The 23,877-nt window shown below is 36.8% G+C and overlaps 2 protein-coding genes, 1 long non-coding RNA gene and 1 pseudogene across 3 annotated transcripts; 2 read left to right on the forward strand and 2 right to left on the reverse strand.

The window, feature by feature from the left end:
- The first annotated feature begins 1,304 nt into the window (after positions 1-1,304).
- LOC144997453 (fatty acid desaturase 4-like 2, chloroplastic pseudogene) lies at positions 1,305-2,602 on the forward strand (annotated as a pseudogene).
- Positions 2,603-8,278: 5,676 nt separating this feature from the next.
- On the forward strand, positions 8,279-9,702 carry LOC145045155 (uncharacterized). Its single transcript, XR_013681776.1, has 3 exons — positions 8,279-8,640; positions 9,300-9,496; positions 9,616-9,702. It is a non-coding gene; the product is annotated as an uncharacterized LOC145045155 (long non-coding RNA).
- A 4,067-nt stretch (positions 9,703-13,769) lies between these two features.
- LOC145048982 (TORTIFOLIA1-like protein 1) lies at positions 13,770-16,581 on the reverse strand. The gene is made up of 5 exons (XM_078997652.1): positions 15,704-16,581; positions 15,402-15,593; positions 14,657-15,320; positions 14,159-14,550; positions 13,770-14,053 (listed from the first exon to the last, which is right to left on the reverse strand). The coding sequence occupies exons 1-5, from the start codon at positions 16,400-16,402 to the stop codon at positions 13,856-13,858; spliced, it is 2,145 nt and encodes a 714-aa protein (XP_078853778.1). The 5' UTR covers positions 16,403-16,581; the 3' UTR covers positions 13,770-13,855.
- A 1,255-nt stretch (positions 16,582-17,836) lies between these two features.
- On the reverse strand, positions 17,837-18,951 carry GDC1 (Ankyrin repeat family protein). The gene is made up of 2 exons (XM_078958391.1): positions 18,620-18,951; positions 17,837-18,282 (listed from the first exon to the last, which is right to left on the reverse strand). The coding sequence occupies exons 1-2, from the start codon at positions 18,893-18,895 to the stop codon at positions 18,025-18,027; spliced, it is 534 nt and encodes a 177-aa protein (XP_078814517.1). The 5' UTR covers positions 18,896-18,951; the 3' UTR covers positions 17,837-18,024.
- Positions 18,952-23,877: the final 4,926 nt, after the last annotated feature.

Below are 23,877 nucleotides of genomic sequence, written 5' to 3' on the forward strand. Positions count from 1 at the left end.
GCTTCGTCCTTGAAGCCTGCTGTAGTACACGATTTTTAGGATAACACTCCTGCATTGTAGCCTCCGACCACCCAACCAACTCAGGTCTCTTCAGACACTACCACCGCATCTTTTCTACGGCAACTCCTTCCTGTCATGAACTCAGGATGATCGCATCACACACACCGCGATTTCCATTTTATTTGACCCTGATGTATTGATATGATTGATTAACATACTCTGATTTTCCTTGTTTCTTGAAAAAATAACCCAATATGTCGTTAATATTTATTTTCTCACTACTTAGAACTTAACCCAACCCCCACCCCCACCCCCCGGTCCCACTGAAAAAGTTAACCAAGTTCCTCTAAAGGAGATAAACTTCTTCTCCACCCAAAAATGAGATTATCCACAACTCACTCTCTAAATCAGCCTCCACTCTTCGTCGTCGGTTGTACTAGCTCTACCTTAACATCGAGAGAGTACTAGAAGCACAATTACATGTTCCATCACTAACACCAATGATCTCACGACGGAAATCAGTGACAAATTCGTGAGGACAATTAGCGAGGAAACTACGACAAAATTAATTGGTTTCATGAGCATTGGTGACGAGCTAATCGCTCGCCGATCTGTCGAAATCCGTCGGTAATCGGTCATTGACCATTAAGCGACCAAGGTTTTTTTTACATCCAGTTTTCTTCGTCTTTCTGTCCCTGTACCTATGTTTTTAGTAGTGTCTGCCAAATGTATAATGAACTAAGAAGATGATGAACACATACAGGAATATCATGTGGGATGAAATATCGGATTTGAAGATTAATGCCACAAAAATGCAAATGTCTATTTCTTAATTTAAGGGAAATATAAGTTGCTTTTAAACTTTCATAAATATGTGGATTTATTAGATATCCTGATTTTTTTTTAATCAAAATTTCACTTTATTTCTTGTTTATATTTGAACATAATAACCATTAAAAAAACGAATCAAAACTAGAAATAAAGACAATTATTATTAATAGTAGTAATAATATTATTATTAATAATAATATTACTTTTAAAACCACAATGTTTTTCTGGAGAAATAGATACAAAAAGTTATCGTTTTTTTAAATAAATATAAAAGTTAATAGTTTTATTGATAAGATAATGTTGCTATTTAATGATAATAGATTATTATAAACATTTATAAAACATGTAGAAATGTCAAGAGTGAAAATATAAAGTAAAAACTTTTTAGACTATAATGAAGTTCTGAAAATTTACAGAGACATAGAGTATTTACTCGCCTAGTATATATATTTGATAACCTTCCACAGTTTATTTCCATCCACAGTCCACCCTTGGCTTCCGCCTTCGACGGTTCCACCAAGCAACTTCCAACTCAAATCCCAATACGGCAATATAATGTCCATCTTACCGCAACACCACCACCTCCAACATGCTGCTGCTACAACCGGCCACCATCACCACCACCGCAACCGCCATGTCTATTGCACGGCAACACCACCAAACACTAGGCCTAAACTCCAAAAACTCGTCGCCAACACAACGCCGGTCATTACTCAACCAAAACTCGATGTCGACCCAAGCCTCAAATCGACTTGGCTTCATCGCGCATGGCTGACCACCGGATCCACAACAGTAGTCCTGTCCTTAGCCAATTCCATCATCGGATCAATCGACTCACACATCTGGCTTGAACCCGTCTTATCTGGATTCGCCGGCTACTTGTTTTCAGATCTTGCTACCGGTATATACCATTGGGGCATTGATAATTATGGCGATGCGTCAACTCCGTTAATCGGTGCGCAATGTGACATGGCTCTGGGCCACCATAAGTGGCCTTGGAAAATTACTAAGCGTCAGGTTGCGAATAACTTACATCTGTTAGCAGGTGGCGTAACATTTACAATGCTACCGATTAATCTGATCTACCATGATCAACCTGTGGTGATGGGGTTTCTGGGGGTGGCTAGTGGGTGTGTCATGTTTAGCCAGCAGTTCCATGCTTGGGCTCATGGAACAAAGAGCAAGCTGCCACCAATAGTGGTGGCGCTACAAGACGCCGGAGTGTTGTTATCCCCATCACATCACGTCGGTCACCACACGCCGCCGTATAAAAACTACTGCATTGTGAGTGGGGTTTGGGATAGGTTTTTGGATAAGCATAGGGTGTATGAGGCTCTGGAAATGGCGGTGTTCCGCAAGTTTGGTCTGCGACCACGGTCATGGAGAGAACCAACTGACCACGATTGCATGGTGGAGGCGGAGGCTTCTCCGCCATAAAACTTGTTGTCCATGTCCTAATATTTATTTTCCAAATTATAAAAGTTTAATGCAAGTTTGACTACTCTTAAATTAAAGAATTATAAAGTATAAACCATTGCTCGTTGCATTGATTAAGGGATACTTAAAGATCAATTGGGTTAAAACGAAGGTCATAAAGGAGTTGGGGATGTCAACGGTTCGCATTAAAATGGGCAATGCCAAATGTGTAAGATTGAATGTTACTTTAATAAACAAAGGAATGTAAATAAGATTAGATTTTGTTCTTTAGTTATACGAAATGAGCAATGATCTTATTTGTTCTTTATGTTCCTAAAGGTCGTTTATGACTTTATGTTAATCTAAATATCAATATAGGTTCATCTGTTTATGTTCATTTAAATATATATCTTTTTTTTTCTAAATTAATACATGTTTTCTACAATAATTATTACTTGTTTTATTTGTTTGTCAAGTAAAATGATGTTCGAGGCGGATCCATATTTGGTAAGTTAGGATCATTTGAGCAATTGTCAAGATAATGTAGTCGGGTCAAAATGTCTATTTTTTCAATTCCAATTTAAAAGAAAATCCACGAAACAATCTACTTTTATGATAATTACATGTTATAGATACACATTATAAACCCACAAAATAATCTACTTTTCTATTAATATTTATTTCTTATTTGAGCAAGAAGAAAGAAAAAAAAAATAACTAACCACTACTCGATTTTATGAGAGTAAAAAAAAATCTAATTTTTATTTTTTGTATTATTGTGCAATTACTAAAAAAACTATGCAAAATAAAACGGACATAGCATTATATCTCAGTTGTTTGTTGTATGCCATTCAATGTAAAATGTATCTCATCTTTGTTTGAGTGTCACTACTAGAAAAAAGGGTGTTTTCCTACGGATAATAGCTACGGAAAAATTTCCGTAGCTAATTAGCTACGGAATGGCTACGGATTAGTTACAGAATGGGACGCCCTAATTTAGTAACGGAATAGCTATGGAATAGCTACAGAATAACTACGGATGCTATTCCGTAGTTATTCCGTAGCTAATTAGCTACGGAATAGCTACGGAATAACTACGGATGCTAGTCCGTAGTTATTCCGTAGCTAATTAACTACGAAATAGCTACGAAATAGTTACAGATGTTAACCCGTAGCTATTCCATAGCTAATTAGCTACAGAATAGCTACGGATACAATATTAAACCATTAAATGAGTAAAGGATCTCGAATGTGCAAACGATTTTATGAACACTATTAATAACTATAAGTTGTTAAAAATAAAGATAATCATGTATAATAGAAGTGGGAAAAAAACAAAGAGAAAAAAACGATGTTTAATGCCCGAAAAATCAAAAATAAGAAAAATCCGTAGCTAATTAGCTACGAATTAGCTACAGAATTTTTTAATTTTCTACTTTCCGGGCACCAAACGTCGTTTTTTTCGATTCGTTTTTTTACACCTCTACTATACATGATTATATATACTTTCACCAACTTATAGATATTAATATCATTCATAAAGTCGTGTGCACCTTCGGAATCAAGTATTCGTTTCACAGTTTTAACAATGTAATTATTATACTTTTCACCAAATTGTGATGAATTTATTTTTGTATATGTATATTTACATACATGAAAGAGTTGTGGTATATGTGTACGTGTATGTGTGTATGTATACGTGTTTGTGCGTATTTATATGTGAATGTAGATCATAAGCGTGTTAAACCATTAAACGAGTCATGAATCTCGTATGTGTACACGACTTTATTAATGATATTAATAGCTGTAAGTTGGTGAAAATATAGATAATCATGTATAATGGAGGTGTGAAAAAAACGAAGCGGAAAAAACGACGTTTGGTACCTGAAAAATGGAAAAGAAGAAATATTCGTAGCTAATCCGTAGCTAATTAGCTACGGATTAGCTACGGAATTCTAACAGAAAGCATATTCCGTAGCTAATCCGTAGCTAATTAGCTACCGAATAGCTACGGAACATGATTTCCGTTAGAATTCCGTAGCTAATCCGTAGCTACTTAGCTACGGATATTTCTTATTTTCGATTTTCTGGGAACCAAACGTCATTTTTTTCGCTTCGTTTTTTCACACCTCTACTATACATGGTTATCTATATTTTCACTAACTTATAGCTATTAATATCGTTCATAAAGTCGTGTGCATATACGAGATCCATTACTTGTTTAATGGTTTAACACAATAATTCTTATGAATACGTTCACATACATCTCACAAACACGTATACCGACATGATGATGATGATGATGATCATCATCATCATCATCATCATCATCATCACCAACATCACTATCTTCATCATCACCATCATCACCACCATCATCATCATCATCATGAGCATCACCATCACCATCACCATCACCATCATCATCATCATCACCACCATCATCACCACCACCACCATCACCACCACCACCGCCATCATCATCACCATCACCATCATAAACATCATCACCATCACCATCACCATCACCATCACCATCGCGATCGCCATCACCATCACCATCACCATCACCATCATCATTATCATCATCATCAACATCACCACCACCACCATCATCATCACCATCATCACCATCATTATCATCATCAACATCACCATCATCATCTTCATAATCATCACCACCACCACCAACATCATCATCATCATCATCACCACGACCATCGCCACCACCATTATCATCATCATCACCACCATCATCATCAACATCACCACCATTATCACCACCACCACAACCATTGTAACAATGCAAATTTTCAAACAAAATTTTCATTTAAAATAAGTGATTTATTTCAACCAAATATAATTATTCCAAATTTCATATCAAAATACAATCATAAAATCCCCAAGATCTCAAAACATCAACAGTGTGTACACGTCATGCCGGCGCCTTCCCACGGTCCTCGCTAGTACCTGAAACACATACATAACAACTGTAAGCATAAATGCTTAGTGAGTTCCCCAGTATACTACTTACGCATATACGCCTTTCCAGGCCCTGACCTTCCGGTCCACAACACAATCGCTTTCCGGCCCTTGAGATAATCGCCTTCCGGCCCATAACATATTGCCTTCCGGCCCATAAACATACACAGCAAATAATACATTTATCCTAACACATATAGCACATATTTCATATATCATATCCGACCTTTTTGTTACATAACATATTGCCTTCCGGCCCATATAAACATACATAGCACGCATAGCAATTACCTTTCCATTTATAGCACTTATAACACATATCATATCCGACCTTCCGGTCACACAGTCAAACCCTTCCGAGTACAGTATAGTGAGAAGACTCACCTCGTGGGTAATGAAAGCTAGCGACTCCTGAAATCACTCGCACTCGATCCGCCGAGCTACAGACTCCCTATAATATCATATATCCCTTATTAATACTTTTATCTTTCAAGACACTGACCCTAAGAAATCACATGTAGGTCAACTCTGGTCAACGGTCAACGGTCAACGGTCAACTTGACCGGACTCGGCGAGTGCTAAGGCGACTCGGCGAGTCTAGACGTCCTCACCAAATCCTGATGTTCCCTTTCTACTCGTCGAGTATCCCTCTTGACTCGACGAGTTCCTCGTGGAAGAATCGCGGGGCCACCCCGACTCCACTCGCCGAGTCTGAAGAACAGCTCGACGAGTCCCAGTTAATCTCCGAGCTACTCGCCGAGTCTGTTCATCGGACTCGGCGAGTCCATGCCATGCAGTCGATCAAACTGCTTCCTGAGATCAGTATTGTCCTGACCATTCATAGGTCTTGTCCTCCTAAGCTGGTACAACATGTAAGACCTTCATTTAGGTGCTCATGCTACACCCCAAGACTTGTAATTTACCTTTTGACTTAAGGCATAAGGATTCCAATCCAAAACCTCTCTTAATTCCCGAAATACACAGGCATGGGACATTCTGGACCTCTAAAGGTCCTAATACATGGTTATAATCGTTTGGGGAACAAGGGTAATAATCAATCTAGTCACAAAAGGGTTCCATAAACCCTAAATCCATGCACACATCAACATAGCAGAATATGATCCGAAATATTACCTGAATAATGCACTCTCTGTGTCCCTAATCCTCAGAACTTGATTCCCTTGCTGTTCCTTTAGCCAAACCCTTCTCTTCCTTGCACAATAACTTCTTCAAGATCACCAATGGCCTTCAATCCTTGCTCTAGATGCCCACAACCGATTTAGGGTTCTTCTCAGTCGCTAAAGACGGACAATGACGGCCTATAAGTCCGTTATATACGTTCCAAAACCGAACGGCTAGGGTTTCCGCTGAACAGCGCAGACTCGCCGAGTCCATAATGGACTCGTCGAGTCCAGTCGCGAACCCGCGACCCAGTCTGTGGTCCTACTCGGCGAGTCTGGCTCCAACTCGCCGAGTCCCCTCCTAAAACACCCCAAAAACAATATTATAACAATACCTGAAATTCCGGGCTGTTACAACTCTCCCCCACTAGGACTAGACTTCGCCCTCGAAGTCTCATTCTGCAAATAACTCCGGATGTTGCTCCCGCATTTCACGCTCCGGCTCCCAAGTCATCTCCGATCCTTTCCGGTGTTGCCACTGAACCAACACCAGAGGTACCTCCTTGTTCCTCAGAACCTTGATCTTCCGATCCCTGATGGCTACTGGTCTCTCGGCGTAATTCAGGCTCGCATCCACCTGAATATCCTCTAATGGAACCACTGCTGATTCATCGGCTATACATTTCCTCAACTGCGATACGTGAAAGGTATTGTGGATCTGTCACCATCATAATCATCATCATCATCATCATCATCATCACCATCACTATTACCACCACCACCATCACCATCACCAACACCACCACCATTACCACTACCACCACCACCAGCACCACCACCAACACCATCACCATCATCATCATCACCACCAACACCACCATCATCTTCATCATCACCGCTATCATCATCACCAGCACCATCATCATCATCATCATCATCAACATCATCATCATCATCAACATCATCATCATCATCACCATCACCATCACCATCACCATCACCATCACCACCACCACCACCACCACCATCACCAGCACCATCACCAGCACCAGCATCACCATCACCATCGCCATCACCATCACCATCACCATATGTGTATGTGTATATTTGTAATATGTGTATGTATGTATTTATGTATGCATGTATGTTTGTGTATGTAAGTGCATATGTGTATGTGTGTGTATTTGAATATGTATGTGTATATGTATGTGTATGTTCATTTTTATGTATGTGTGTATGGGTCTACATGTATGCGTATCAAAAATCACAAATATTAACAAGTATTACAATATTAAACCATTAAACGAGTAAGATATTCGGAAGGGGCACACAACTTTATGAACGATAAAAATAGCTATAAGTTGGTGAAAATATAAATAATCATGTACAATAGAAGTGTGAAGAAAACGAAGAGAAAAAAACGAAGATTGACACCCGAAAAATCGGAAAAAAAAATCCGTAACTATTTAGCTACGAAATAGCTACGGAATTCTACAGAATTCTAACGGAAAGCTAATTAGTTATGGAATATTAATAAGTATTATATATGTTTTATACATATATCAAACGTGAAACGTATTTTAATAAAGCTTTAACCCATTTTGCAAATAATAATAATGATAATAATAATATAAATAATAATAGTAATAAGAATAATAGAAATAATAGAAATAGTAATATTAATAATAATAATAATAATAATAATAATAATAATAATAATAATAATAATAATAATAGAGTGTTTAAAACTAATAAGACACCAGCTTTAAACGGATGTGGCATGCCCGGCCGAATGGTAAGATGTTTTCTATTATATAGAGGAAACCCGAGTTCGAATCCTGTTGCCTCCACATTTTTTTCCCTTTTTGCGTTTTTTTGAGTGTGCCGCCTCAAAAATTCTCTAGGTTTTCTTTACCGCTTAATTTCATTCCCCCAAATATTTAGAGGTTTTGTTTCCCTCCCTTACGAATCCAGGCGCCCACTCCAATCTCCCACCTTTTTGTCTTCAATATGCAATCTCCATACAAACGGTGGGTCGGGGTCTTCGTTCATTGGTAGATCGAAGAAGATGAACAGAAGGCAGCATCTGGGGGTTTTTGGCAGTGATTGGGAGATTATGAGAAGAGGCGTCGGAGGTTGCAGTGAACTCCTCCTCCAACCTTTTCGTCGCATATCTACAGCGGTCCTGACTACCGCTACTCTGTTCTCGTCGCATCTTCGTCTCTCGTTCTTTCTCCATCGCATATCTCCAGAGGTCGATTTATTCCCTATTGCTCGATTTCATCTCCAGGTAAAACCTCGACTACTTCTCTGCTGCTCGATTTAATCTCCAAGTAAAACCCTCATTTTTTTGTTGATATTAACTTCATGTATACAACCGCAAGATGAGTTTTGGATTTCTACTGCTTGATTACTTCATGCTCGATTACTTCATTTTTTTTCCGATTTCTACTGCTCAATTACTTCATGCTCAGTTTTTTTATTATTAAATCTTTGTTTTATAAGATCATAGAATCTAAATTTCTATTTGTCAAAGTTGTGCTTCTTGCTACTGGGATTAAGTTTGGTTGTTGTTAATGGGTTAAATATCGATCCCTAAGAACTGTTGATGCTTACTTAAGTTAGTATATCTCATCAGAAAGGTGAGTTTGTTTCTTTTTTTCTTGTTTGTTGGTGTATTGAACTACTCAGATAACTAAACATAGAGGGGTTAATTTTCCTTTAGTTAAGTAAATCATACAAACTGCTAAATTAGTTGAGAATACTTTTTTTTATTTAGGATAAAAGTCTTTGTTCTTGTGTTGAGAAATTGTTTGTTGGTGTAGTTGCTTCCATGAGCATGTCATCACTAAAAATGGTGTTGAAACATCTATAGAGTCTTTCATTAGTTATACATTATAAGTTTGTTTCAAATCAAGCAACAATGAATGACATCTTACCTTTCTACAGGTGGTTGTATCAATGAGTATTGGAAACACGTTGCTCCATTTCAGCCTTGCAAGTGACCTATGTGCTCTTGTCAAATTATCAAATTGACCCCGAAAGCAACATTATCCCAACAGCAGAATGCAGGGATTCATGATGTTCTCAAGAATGTTAGGCACTACATTTGCCTTTTTGCTAGCGGTGCTTGCATTTTCATTCTGGTAGGTTACTTGACTATTGGCACTAGACATTAAAGGGGGGTAGTTTTGTCTTTACCCTAAGTTTTTTCTTCTTGAAGCAATTCTGAAGAAATCTGATGATTGTGAGTTTCTTGTGACAGCAAGTGCTTCGGTTGCTTTTATTTGTCAAATGTTTCGGTTGCCTTTATAAACATGTTTCTTATCTTTGCAGATTGCTTTAATTGCAGTTAAGAAACAACAACATTCTTTCATTTACTTATTTATTATTATTACATGCCTTTAGGTGCTAAGTTTTGAATGAATTGTTGAATCTTATTTCTTGCTTGCAGGTGTTTCTTGGTGCTCTTTATTCACTTAGCCCTTTTGACTTCCTCCCAAGATGTAAGTTATATATTCAATGTTGTTTAATACAAAGGTGTGCATTTTGTACCTTTATTAGCATTGAAGTTTCTTCTTATTATTTATTATTTTTAATAATTACAATTGGTTTATTCTAGATTGGAGCCCATGATCAGCAGCTATACAATGATATTGATTACATTCATTTATGCTATTTTTCCTATTGTTGGTTGCTGTTTTTGCTATTGCAGATTGTTGTTGCTGTTTTTGTTGTTTTGTGATATTGTTGTTGTTGTTGTTTTACTATTTTGCTATTGCTATTTTGCTGTTTTAATAATGTAAATTGAATATGGTATTTGACAAAAAAATTGGAAATTTTTAAATTTTTATTTTTTTTATAAATAAAATGAAGTTAGCTACGGAATAGCTACGGATTTCCGTAGCTATTTAGGTCTGTAGCTATTCCATAGCTATCTAGATCCGTAGCTATTCCGTAGCTATTTAGCTCCGTAGCGAGTCCGTAAGAATTTCGTAGCTATTTTTTTCCGTAGCTATTCCGTAGCTATGGTAGCTACGGAATTTTCCGTAGCTATTCTGTAGCGGTTCCGTAGCTAATCTGTAGTTATAATTTAGCCACGGGCCATTATGTTACAACCATTTTTCCGTAGCAGTTCCGTAGTTATCTGCTTATAGCTACAGAATAGCTACGTATTATACTGTAGCTATTGATCAAGTTTTCTAGTAGTGTGTGTGGTTAATTTGATGAAGGAGTCTAGGAAAAGATGATAGGTTGTGGCACTTGCTCGTAGATAAGGCCGAGCGGAGTATATCGGGGAAGGTGGTGAGGGGTACGAAACCATAGCCAGAACTAGGGATGTCAAAAACCCCCGTGGAACCCCGCTCCCGTGGGACCCCGATCCCGTATGGGACTAAATTTTTTAAAAAACCGAGAGCGGGAGCGGGAGCGGGGGCAAAATTAAACCCCGCTTATTTTCGGGACCGGGAGTGGGAGTTGGTATTCCCGTCCCGTACTCCCGCGGGGCCCCGGTTGTACATTTATGTAAAAAATATATATTTAATATAAAATACATATACAAAATAGATTTTCTAATTTTAAGTGTAGGTTAGGTTTCACTTTCCCGTTTTCAATTAATAGATATTGAAGAGGTAGTGAACTGATCATATATTTTTGGATATGTAAGTATTTTATATTTGTAATATTGGATTTGTCATATTTTATATTTTTAAGATTGATAGAATTGTCGTTTTGTAATATTGAATTCGTAATGTTGAATTTTTAATTGTTTAGTTTCTAAAAGATTATGTTTTAAACTTTTAAAGTTATTAAAAACAAGCTTTTTAGCCTAACACAAAATAGTCGTTTAGCAAAAAAAACGAATTTTAAGCGGGGGAACCGGGGGAACGGGGGCGGGACCGAGGGTGATGGAGGTAACCGGGAGCGGGACCGGGGGCTATGTAAACGTGGGAGCCGGGGGCGGGACCGAGAGCGGGGGCAACAATTGATTTCGGGGGCGGGAGCGGGGGCAGCTATTCCCACTCCCGTTTGGTCCCGTTGACATCCCTAGCCAGAACACAACATGGGTGTTGCGGGATCATATTGAGGGGAGGCTACCGCACCCCGTCTCCCTTTATTTCATTGGTTTTATTTTTTTTAAACTACTAACGACTACAAAATATATATATATATATATATATATATATATATATATATATATATATATATATATATATATATATATATATATATATATATATATATATATAGGTTCAGGTTCATTTGAGATCATTCTAATTTTGTGAGACCGTAAGACCAAATCTAAAAATAATTTTAAAATGCAAAATAAATGGAAAAATCCAAAAATTCTTTTTTTAAATATTATTTTCGGAACTTGAATTAACTAAAAAAATATAAAAAAAATAAAAAAATTATGTTTTTTTTTTTTTGAAAAATACGTGAAATATTCTAAATAGAATATTACACTGATATATTCTAAAAAATAATTTTAAAATGCAAAATAAATGGAAAAATCTAAAAATTGTTTTTTTAAATATTATTTTTGGAACTTGAATTAACTAAAAAAAATAAAAAAAAAATTCTATTTTTTTTAAAAATACGTGAAATATTCTAAATAGAATATTACACTGTACATATTCTAAAAATAATTTTAAAATGCAAAATAAATGGAAAAATCAAAAAAAAAATTTAAATATTATCTTCGGAACATGAATTAACTAAAAAAAATTAAAAAAAATAATAAAAAAATACGTCTCACGGTCTCACAAAATATAGGTGGTCTCAAATGAACCTAACCCTATATATATATATATATATATATATATATATATATATATATATATATATATATATATATATATATATATATAGGGTTAGGTTCATTTGAGACCATCTATATTTTGTGAAAACAACTATTATAGTTTAAAACAATTAAAAATTCAAACTCACGTTTTATATATATATATATAACGTGAGTTTGAATTTTTAATTGTTTTAAACTATAATAGTTGTTTTCACATCATGTTTTGTTTTGGAATTTCTTTAAATATGATAAACCTTTTGAGATAGATAATTATAGCTACCACAAGAAAAAATGTTTATTAGGTAGAAATTTTTATGATTGCAATTCGATTTTATGACTGTTGTTTTGCAAAGTAAAAAAATTATCGTAACTAAAATCTCGATCTTGATAACCTTGGTCCAACAATAAAGAAATATAAGTCAAGTTACAAATTTTATCAAATCTAAAATATTTGGTTTAAAGTTTGGATTTGGTTAGTGTTGCTCAAACTAATTTTCGTTTGAGTTTGACTTGTTTCATGGGTTTTTTGTCTTGATCCGACCCGACCCGACACAAACTCATTTGCTAGGTCTATTATTATATTTGATAGAAAAATAATGGTACCACTACTCTTAGATTTTCATGTGTCCGCCGTGTGTGATGTCTTATTTCTAGTGAAAGAAAAAAAAATCTGATGAAAACTAAAAAGCCTTTCATTTATCTTTGTAAATGGGCTTACGATCGTGATTTGTTTATTAAAAAGCCCGATATTGGCCATATGTTATGATTCTTGAATGTTGGCATGCAGGGCTTGAGGCCCCTTTCTTCCCTCTAAAAATGATAAAAACGCACTGGTTTTTCTTAAAAAATAAATAAATAAATAAAAATGAAAACAACAGAACGTATTTTTAACTGATTTTTGGGTAACCGGTTTTTAACTGGATTTCTAATATATGCGGTAAACACAAATGAACTTCGGCCTTGAGTAGCAAATGACATCAAACTTTTAAGCCCACAACTCACCTCCGAATCAATGAAAGTATGTGTTTGTTTGAAGGATTATTTGGACAACACTGAAATGATACAAAATTTTGTTTCACTCACAAGACTACTTTTACTATCTGTCGGGTAGTTCATCTATGAAGAAGAGATTATCACCTCCAATTACGAAAGTAGATAAATCATTGGAGTGCATGTCAAAGCCCTTGAATGGCAACTATATTCCGATGTAAACAACCAAGAGACCTAGGTAATAGATGCACTCCATTATGAAAATTCTCTTGGGTATGTATTATGATAAGTTAATAACAAATATAGCAAAACAGTTTCATGTACATATATCTCCAATGATTCAAACAAACACAAAAAATCAATTGTCCCCAAGATTTTGTAATAAAGTAAAAGCACATGAAAAACCAAGCCATTACTGTATAGTTTTAAAAAAATAATAATAACACTTAGAACCACCATATAAAAGCTTAGATCTATACAAATTTCATCATCTTTGTTCGTGTATATTATGCAAGAAAGGCTAATCACTTATATATACAATGAGTTTTCACTTTTCAATCATCTTATAGTTTGCTACCAATTTATGCGTTTTTTTAGTTAACTTGCTAAAATAATGCAAGAACCAGTAGAAAACGGAAACATGGATACATAAATTGGTAAAAAAACTTGTTTGCATAAATAAGTGATTATATTCAAGAATGAAAATGAGATACTATTTGTTCAAGTGTTGCATACTAATATTCCAGGCTGATGCCAACTGCAATAAAAGTTGGTCAGGCATCAGACCTTCCCAGTCCTGTGGAGGGTCAATAGTTGACGAAGCTTCATTCAAATTCACCAAAATCTCCCTTTTCACTTCCATACGAATTCCTATCACATCATTTCCATTCTCTACAATTGTATCCAGCATCTACAAACATAACAGAAACCAAAAAATAATTTTTTTTTTTTTTTTTTTTTTTTTGTGTTTCTTCATTACCCATACCAATAAAATAGTCAGATAAAGAGGTCATACCTGTTGAATCCAGGACAAACAGATGTCAAACAAGGTAGGTTCCAAAAGGAATTGAGCAACCGCATGCAAAACTTCACTTGCCACATCAGCCGACAGCTGGTCAACCACGGGCCCAGTCCTGTCCATTAGCTTCACAAGCAAAAGATCATCTCCGGTAGACAAAACCTCACCAAACGCCACATCCATGTCACCTTCACAAACTCCATCCATTGCATTTCTCCAAGCAGTCAAAACAGCATTCTTCTTCTTCTCATGATCAGTTGCAGGTGCAGCCCCTCTAATTGCTTCCAAAGTGGCTTCATCTTTTGAAGCTTGCCAAACACTTCTTGCTGAAGGACCAGGTCCAGCCCCTTTCCGCAACCTATTATCCCTATCCACGCCTTTTCTTAACCCTATTTGCATATGTTTATTATTATTATTATTATATCCCCTGTTATGATAATTCAGAGAACCCATTGTGATTGTACTTTCCTACCATATGATTACTACTACTACTACCTCTTTGACTATACATTGACGCTGATGATAAACTGCGTGCCATGTCTTCAACAACTCTCTCTAGGCCCCACACTCTGTTCTCTAAAGTCACCATACCATCACGTGATCCACCTTTAAAATCCTGCAACATGTTCATGATGTAAGCTTGTTGTCTCTCCAGTTGAAGTAACTGTCTTTGGATGCCCAACAAATTTCCTTTACTCTCGAATTCTCGCTTTCTAAAAGACAGATCACCACCTTGTTTTTGCAAGTTGACCGGTTCCTCTTTTGACTTTGACTTTGACTCCGCATTGATGTCTGGTTCCTCTTCGTTTTGTGTATTTGATGATTTGAGGAGTCTACGGGGGAGAACGACTTCGACTTCACCTGAAACCCTCGTTTCGAGTCTTTGAAAGAACTCGGGGTTTTGTTCCTTATCACTTAAAGGAGGCGGCTTCTTTTTCGTTCCAGTTGTCTTTTCGGCTACATTTTGAGACTTTGTTTCACCATTCTTTGATGGGGTCTCTATTGATTTCACATCCAACTTCGGAAGCTCCTTTCTTGACAACTTGGATTGTACTTGAGAATCTTCACCATGACCAGGTGTTTTTTGATCTTCACACCTTTCTGCAATTTGATTCCATAGTTGCAGTGCTTCCGTTATGCTATCTCTAACAGGTTTTATCTGCATCAATTAATCCAGGATTTTGATGTATTCAACAAAATGGATATTTTACTTGAAGGTAGGTAGTTTATGGAAAAGAACCTTATCAAAGCGGATTGCTTCAAGTATTGTTATCGTAGAAGTTGGTTTTTCTTTGATCAAGTTACTTGAATGCAAAGCCAATACAATTAAAGTGTCAGCAGCTGCCTTTCGAGTTGACCAGTCAGAACTACTAAGACAGTCATGAATACTTTGAAGCAGTGGCTCCAAGGCTTGTGGAGAAATAGCACCAACCTGCAAAACCCAACAAGTGTCATAATTAAGTGAGTAAATTTTCAAGAATCAAATGTAGGTATGGAATTCTTTACACACAGGAATAATTAGGTAGAAAGCATTGACCAAACCTGAGAAAGCCTTGAAACCACAGGCAAAAGGGCAGAATTTGCCAAGAAATTAGGGCTATTAAGGAACTTGCAGATCCTAATACAAAGCTTTTGAAAAGTCAAAACTGGTGGATCACAAGCCATTTCCACCATCTTAGCCATACACGATGCTGCACCAGCTTGTACAGCTTTGTTCTGTTCATTCATAGCTTCAAACAAAGGCTTCACAAACAACGAAACCACAGACCCCATATTATTATCACCACTCTCACCCTTCAAATACAGAAAAGAAAGATGTCCAATTGATTCGCGACACGAATCTTTAACACCGGAATCGGAATCTTTAAGCCTCCTGACAATGTGGGCTATAATTTTTGTCAAATGGCTGGCAGCTGATTCGGTGTGGGTGGCGCAGAGGAAGGAAAGGAGTCTGATTGCTTCTTTCTTTACGGCGGGTTTGTTGGTGGTGGTGTCGTTGGTGGCGTCGTAGAGGGAGTTGAGGATCATTGAGATGCCGTCAGGTGAGAGGGTTTGAATGATGGTTTCGAGGTCTTCGACGGCGATCTGGTGGGTGTCTCGGTCCGAGAGTCTGGAGAGTGATGTCAAGATTCTTTGTCTGAGTTCAACCATGGCGAGATGAGCAGATAGTGAAGATGATCGTGAAGAAGGTGGAGATGGTGTTACTGGGGGTTTTGTGGGTTTTAAAGATTTGCTTGACATTGTGATTATGGGTTGGTTTAGAAACAGCAAATGAAATTGACGGTGGTGCCTGCGGTGGTGCAAAAACAGAACCACCAGTGTAGAAGAAGAAGGAAGGGTTTGAAATTGGAAATTGAAAAGCCCCAACCCCAACTGCTTTTTTAATTGGGTGGTTCAGTAATACCCAACGTGAAAGCAACGATCAAGATTCGTAGCTGAAAAAATCAAAATCAAATTTTGAATTCGGAAACTGAAAGTCTAAAGTCTAAACCCACCTAATTGTCTTTCTAATTGTAATTTCTTATTGAAATATACCAACTTTTTGAAATATTGTATTATTATATTTGGACAAATAATACTTCAGAAGATATATTTTAATTAGTGTATAACGTAGTTTGTTATCATATATAAGAAACTAAAAGTCAATATCTCAATTTCTGTTTTAGGTTATAAAACCTTTTATCTATTTATAAATTTATAACATAAAATTTTTAATGTTTATATATACTTTTTCTAGCATATAATTAACTAAAACTACATATATATTACATGTGATTATTCTTGTATGTATTGTTAAAAGAAAAAATAAGTCTAACATTTAAGAGTAGGTTATAAGTTTATAAAAAAAAAATAAGGACTCTATTAATAAAACATAAATTTATTTATGTTAATGAAGTCATTAATCTGCAATGTGATATCTATTTTTAACCACTAACTCGCACACTATTTAATCTATTTTTCAATGGCTTTTGATACAACAAAACTCAATTCTCATTTCTCATGAGAGATATATTGGTAAAAAAGTTACATGTAGATTGGAGTGTGAAGACCTCAACAAGATGAAGTCAGTGACATACACGTATGAATAAAAGGGCATATGATTTGAACACCATTACAATGAATGTCATTATTATTGATAGAAACATAGACTAGTACATTAGTACTCTAGTAGGTTGACTTACAATGAACCTTTTATCGAGTAAATGACTTATGAGTTCATATAGATATAGTTGCTCCATTAATCAAACTTTCCATAACCCACCCACAACTTTTATCATTCATACCTTTCAACCTTCAAGGTTTATGATCTCCTATGCACCAAAAGGTCCTAAAAGTTCAGTGACATGATAACATTTTTGGGAATGTGATGGTATTGTTTCTTTTTGACTTAGTAGGGACATAACTTAATCCATTAATCCATATATCGTCGTGAACTTAATTGGGTGGTAGGTGGTGAACCTACAAAAACATTTATATATTGGTTCTTCAGTAAACATTTAAGTCATCATTGTTGAAGTAGATAAAAGTACCAGGGAATACAATTACAAACAAAGAACCAAAGAGAGATACCAAAGTTAAGTTGAAGCAGATTAAAACGTTTATGTCTTATATGTCACTGATGATTGAAGTTTGAAGAAAATAGAAGCATCAGAAATACAAGGATAACCATAGATGTACATAAACCACATATTATCAAGGCCATTCAACAATCAAGTAAAACTTTGAACTACTACATTTGCATTTCTGCTAACAAATATTTATCATCTCAAAAGAACAATGATATTATACATTTTTTTATCTAAAATCTCAGTAAAACTAAAACATAACAACAATAACTTTAATTTTGGGTGTTGAAGATCAGATCATGCCTTTTGAGTGGTAAAACTTAGAATGAAGTTTTTGATTTCATCGTTTACTGCTTTATCAAGTGCAGTCTTTCCACCAGCATCTTTGACATCATATTTGGCTCCAGCTTTCAACAGCTCCTCTATTTTGGGCTTGTCGCCTTCAGAGGCAGCCATCATCAACAAAATGTCAGCAGGGTGAATGTTCATGCTTAACAGAGCTTCCATCTTATCATATGTTCCCTCGACAGCAAGCATACCCATGTAATTGAAGTACTGCATAAAATTAAAATTGATTAAAACATTATATTTGGAAAAAAAAATTGGGGCCAAATGTAGGTGTCTTATCACCATACAGCCATGGAATTGCCAAAAGCTTTCAATTCCACATCAAATTTGGTACAGAATACAATGAATCATCTTTTTCACTTACTTCAACAGTATACGTAAGTGCCCAATACATAATTCTAATGTCAATTGTCATAAATTGCTCCAATAACCATTAATTTTCATGGAACCCAACGAATGAAGTCTAGAATTTGATTATGTAATGTACGAAAGCGATTAGAAATTTAGAAGAATTCCATACAATTGAAACAGTTAAAAAGGATACCTGTTCGACATCATCCCGATCAAAATCGTCGCGGGATTGACTGCCGTAAATACCAGCACCCTCCGAATCGACGCCATTTTTACCGAACTTGAACCAACAGGTGGTTCTTGAACCACAACTAGGTCCAATTCTTGAAGTTCGCCTGCAAAACCCGAGTCCTTTACGCATTCCCATAAACTGTGAATTGAGTTTACCAAGAACTGGGATCGAACTGTTCATGGGTTTTGTGTCTGTACTCGCGAAGATGAGTTGAACAGTACATGGAATAGTCGCCATTGTTGTACTTCGCTGTATGAAGAACAGAAGACGGGAGGAAATCTCTTATCACCAGAGAGTGGATATACCTGCCAAATGCCTTAAAGTAAGTTCATAATATATAAATATTAAAAGTATTCAAATCACTAAATCAGAGTGGCGCAGCGGAAGCGTGGTGGGCCCATAACCCACAGGTCCCAGGATCGAAACCTGGCTCTGATATAGAGAAAGCTTTCAAACGCTAAACTTTTTTTGTTTTAGATTGCTAAGCTTTTTAGAATATGGGTGACTTTTTTATCACTAAGCTCATTAGAACTTTTATTTAGCTCTTGGGTACGAAATCTAGTAATTAACTATTTCATTCAAATATTTAGCTCTTGAAATTTATGTTCGTCTTTAGAATTTTTATCATGATTTTAATGATTTTACCATTAAATTTTGAAATATTCTAGTTAGCCATGAAGGTGTCCTTGTAGAGATGACAAAACCAAATGAAACTATGACAAAATTGAAATTTATGATTTTACCTCTAAGGTTATTAGAATTCCTATTTAGCCCTATGGCTATCAATAAGTTAAATGACAAAACCAAATGAATTTATGATAAAATTTATGTTCGTGTTTAGGGTCTCTATCATGATTTTATAACTAAACTTTGATAACTTCTATTTAGCATGATGTTAATGAATAACATGAAGGAAATTATGATAAAATTGAAATTCATATTAATCTACTAGGTATGAGATCTGTATGTTATATGGGTTTATTAAAAATAAAAATTAATATCTATATATAAGCATTAAACATTTTATAAAATAATTAAAAAAAAAAAAAAGAAAGGAAATCAATACAGATGTAATATTTATGTGAATTTATTCTTAAATTAATATAATGATAACTTTACACGAATATAATGAAAGCATTTCATAAATAACCATAAATTTTGAAAATTTAATGTAAGAAAATCAAAAACCTCAAAAAATGATAAGTGGAAAATAAAAAAAATAAAAAAAATCCAAAAAAAAAAAAACATGTGGTAAAATGATATTTATTTATTAGGTTAGATAAGGTTTTTATCAGGATTTTACCACTAAATTTTAAGAACTTCTGTTTATCCTAAAACGAAAAGAAATTTTAACGAAATTGTAATTCATAATCGTATCTAGTATTTAAAAAAAAAAAAAAAAAAAAAAAAAAAAAAAAAAAAAAAAAAACATGACACCTTGTCGTGTTCATGTGTAAATTTGACACAATATTAATATGCATGTGGATGTGGTGCCATCAGTTTAAACACATGTAAGAACAGTAACATGTGGTCATTCTTCAACAGATCGTCATACATCTCTACCAAGTCTTCTTAAGTATCTTTCCATTCTTTAAGACCAGTGATGATATTCATTTGCAACCGATATTGGAGCTCGATTTGAGCCACCAACACTATTGGAAACATTTATAGAAAGTGTTTTTGCCATTTTTGTTTTCAAGAAAATGAGTTTCAGTGGTATAGAAGGCCCTTTGAAAAATCAAAGTTCCTTTTTTCAAAAAGCAACCACTATGGCTTTGATACCAATTGTTGAGAGAAAAACTTGAGACACAATTGAACAAACGTTAGAACAAGTATAGTTGAGGAATTAATTAATCTCAAATGATCTAAAAGCTCAACAATAATAAGTTAATATGTTAGATAGTTAGATAGTTAGTTGCGGAAAAATATGGAAACATAAATGACAGCAGGTAATATATCAAGTAAACACATAAGTTGATTCATAACATGGAATGCATTCAAACCAAGTTAGTGAGTGAGATCAATCTTAGTGATAAAGTCACGAATGACTTACTCCTAAGAGAAGTATTAATTGGTTATGTGTAACGCCCCGTTCCTGGTACGTATTTATTTTTGATTAAATGTTCTTTTGGGAAGAGATACTCGGCGAGTTGTAGCCCTAACTCGCCGAGTAGATGTCGAGTGGATGCGGGCTTTAAGTGATCTACTCGGCGAGTCCACGCCTGGACTCGGCGAGTCCACGCCTGGACTCGGCGAGTAGGCCAATCAGGAGGAGACCCTAATCCTTAGGGTTTGCACCCTATTTAAATGTCCTTACAGCCCCATCTCAGCCCCCATCACCCTCAAAGCATTCCTTATCGAAAACCCTAGCCTTCATTGGTAAGTTTGAGTGATTGTTGCCTTGTGAAGGGACTTTTGGTACACTTTGGAGCAAGTGGAAGAAGGGAGAGGTTGAAGAGGTCAAGGAAGGGGACTTAGATCCAGAACACATTCATTTGTGGTCATCCATTCTGGTAATAAAGTTTCCATCTTTGTTATTGATCTATTAGATCTTGTTTGTCCTTAAATTGTTGCTTTTAAGCCCTAAAACCCCAAATCCTTGAAGAGAAACCTTATGGTTGGGTTATACTTCAGATCTAGACTCTCAATACCTTCTTGAAGTGTTAAGTTTCGGTCATATTGGTGATTAAGGTCCCTCTTGAGCTTAGAACCCCATTAAGAGCTTAGTTTGGACATTTGAAGCCTCTAAAGCTATGCATGCACGTAAAGTTTGCAACTTTACGTGATAAGCATGCCCTAGAAGCCTAGATCTGTGGTTTGGAGCTGCTGCATGGCTAAAATCAGGTGTGTATAGAAAAAGGACTGAATGAACTCGGTGAGTAGAACGATGGACTCGGCGAGTCCTATGAAGCTAGCCGTGGAATCGGCGAGTTGGATGAGCAACTCGGCGAGTCCGATGAAGATTGCCTTAGACTCGACGAGTTGTTCTTCAACTCGGTGAGTCAGATGAACTTGGACTTAGTATGTATGCATCGAGGAAGAACGCGTCGAGTCTTCGCTAAGCTCGACGAGTAGAAACCGATGTAGAACTAGAACAGATGGAAGGGACTCGGCGAGTTGGCGAGCCAACTCGGCGAGTCCGGTCAACCAGGAAGTTGACTTTGACCAGGATGTTGACTTCAATCGGAGGTAAAATAGTCATTTTACCCTAAGATTAGTTATCAGTATCTGACTTAATGTTTATGGAAATTATAGCCGGGGAGACCAGCACCCAGATATGCTAGTCAGTATCCGGTCGAAAGGATCGAAGGGGAGACCATCACCCAGATATGCTAGTCAGTATCCGGTCGAAAGGAATGAAGGGGAGACCAGCACCAAGATATGCTAGTCAGTATCCGGTCGAAAGGACCAAAGGGGAGACCAGCACCCAGATATGCTAGTCATTATCCAGCCAAGAGGACCGAAGGGGTAGGTCGGGTACCCAGATATGCCTGACAATATTTGTATGTTATATGGTTATTTGGTATGTGGTACGTTGGGGGAACTCACTAAGCTTCGTGCTTACGGTTTTTAGTTGTTGTTTCAGGTAGCTCTTCAGCCAAGGGGAAGGAGCTGGCGCGGTAGCAGCATATCACACACACGCTCTTGTTTTTCCGCACTATGATACATTATGGGATTTGTACTCTGATATTATTGTGATTTACGTTCTGGTTTACAAACGTGAGACATGTTTTATCAAATGCTATGGTCGAATGATATTTTGTTACTAACGTTTTGCAATTCACTTAATTAAAAATGAAATTTTTGGTCCATAATTTTTGGGATGTTACAAGTTGGTATCAGAGCTCAAGTAAGTATTCCCCAATGTACCCATACAAGTTTATGTATGTTTATCTGTTTCAGTAGAACAACATTCTAGAATAGGACTAAGGATCTAGGAGTGATGCCTTATGTGCCTGCTTTATGTGCTTCAATATATGAAAATTGCATGCTAGGAATTGAGTAGACAGCAGTAGGATAGCCTGTTTAGGTTATGCCTGATAACATGAGCTTAGCCTTGTATGCTAGTATAGTTTCCCATTATGCTAGTATAGTTTCCCATTATGAGGATAAAATTGCTTGAGTAGTCTCCTATGTCTGAATGTTGCTTGCTTTGTGCTTTGTGGGACTCTAAGTGATGGGAGTTAGACATTAGGTGAACGCGTCACGTTACATGCGAACAGGGTTGAATAATCTCAGAGTGCTAGACTTGGCCTTATTGCGCAGCTCTTCTTTGAGTCTAACCGTTGTAAGGACGAGTCTTTTACTTGAAGGTTTATCTGAGCCTTGCCGCATGTGATGGTATTCAGGTGATGGATAATTGGCATCATAAGGAGGTTTTCAGCAGCTGAGGACTGGATCGGGTATAGTCAGAGAACTCCCTAGGGCAAGCCTAGGATGGGAGTAGCAGAGATTATTAGCAGTAATAGTGATTTGGTGGATTCAAGGCAGTACTTGAGGAAAGTACGGATAGATGTGGAAGGTAGTATGGGCCCGTACTACTGGAAGCAGAGGATCCGTACTCGAATCAAGGAAAGCTGAGATGAGATCAGGAAACTTATTGTAGTAGTGATTCCTCGAGATATATTAGTGTTCTTGACGTTTATTATGTTGTGTTTCAGAATGATGGTATTATGCCCTAGACCAGCAGTTGGCAGTTCAGGGGAGGGATCGGGTTCGGGATCAGGTTCCGAGCCGGTGGCTGAGAGGCTACGCGATTTCATCACGTCAGAGATCACCAGGGGCATCCTTGAGTCGACCCCCATTATCTTCGGGTCGATCAAGGAAGTGATAGTTGAGCTGATGGAGGATCGCCTTTGGGCATTCAGCAGCGACATGGCATCTGGCCAGTCAGGATCTCGCATACTGTCCTTCAAGGACTTCAGGGGCAATGCTGCACCGGATTTTCACGGGGCAAAGGAACCCATAGCTGCCAGGCGATGGATTGCATACATTGAGTCTGCATAGTTGACTAGCTTTTGCCCTAAGGGTCGAAGGTGAGATTTGCAGCAGGATGTCTGAGGGATCGAGCTAGGGATTGGTGGGAGTCCGTTGGTGACTCGTTGGGAGCCTCGGCTGTCGACGCTATGACCTGGTCATACTTCGTGACCAGGTTCAGGGCGGAGTTTGCAGCAGCTGTCAAGCTTCGGCAATTGGCCAGGGAGTTTTTAGATATGAGG

The sequence above is a fragment of the Lactuca saligna genome, chromosome 5 (genome assembly GCF_052625555.1).
Source record: "Lactuca saligna cultivar CGN05327 chromosome 5, ASM5262555v1, whole genome shotgun sequence".
NCBI lineage: Eukaryota > Viridiplantae > Streptophyta > Magnoliopsida > Asterales > Asteraceae > Lactuca > Lactuca saligna.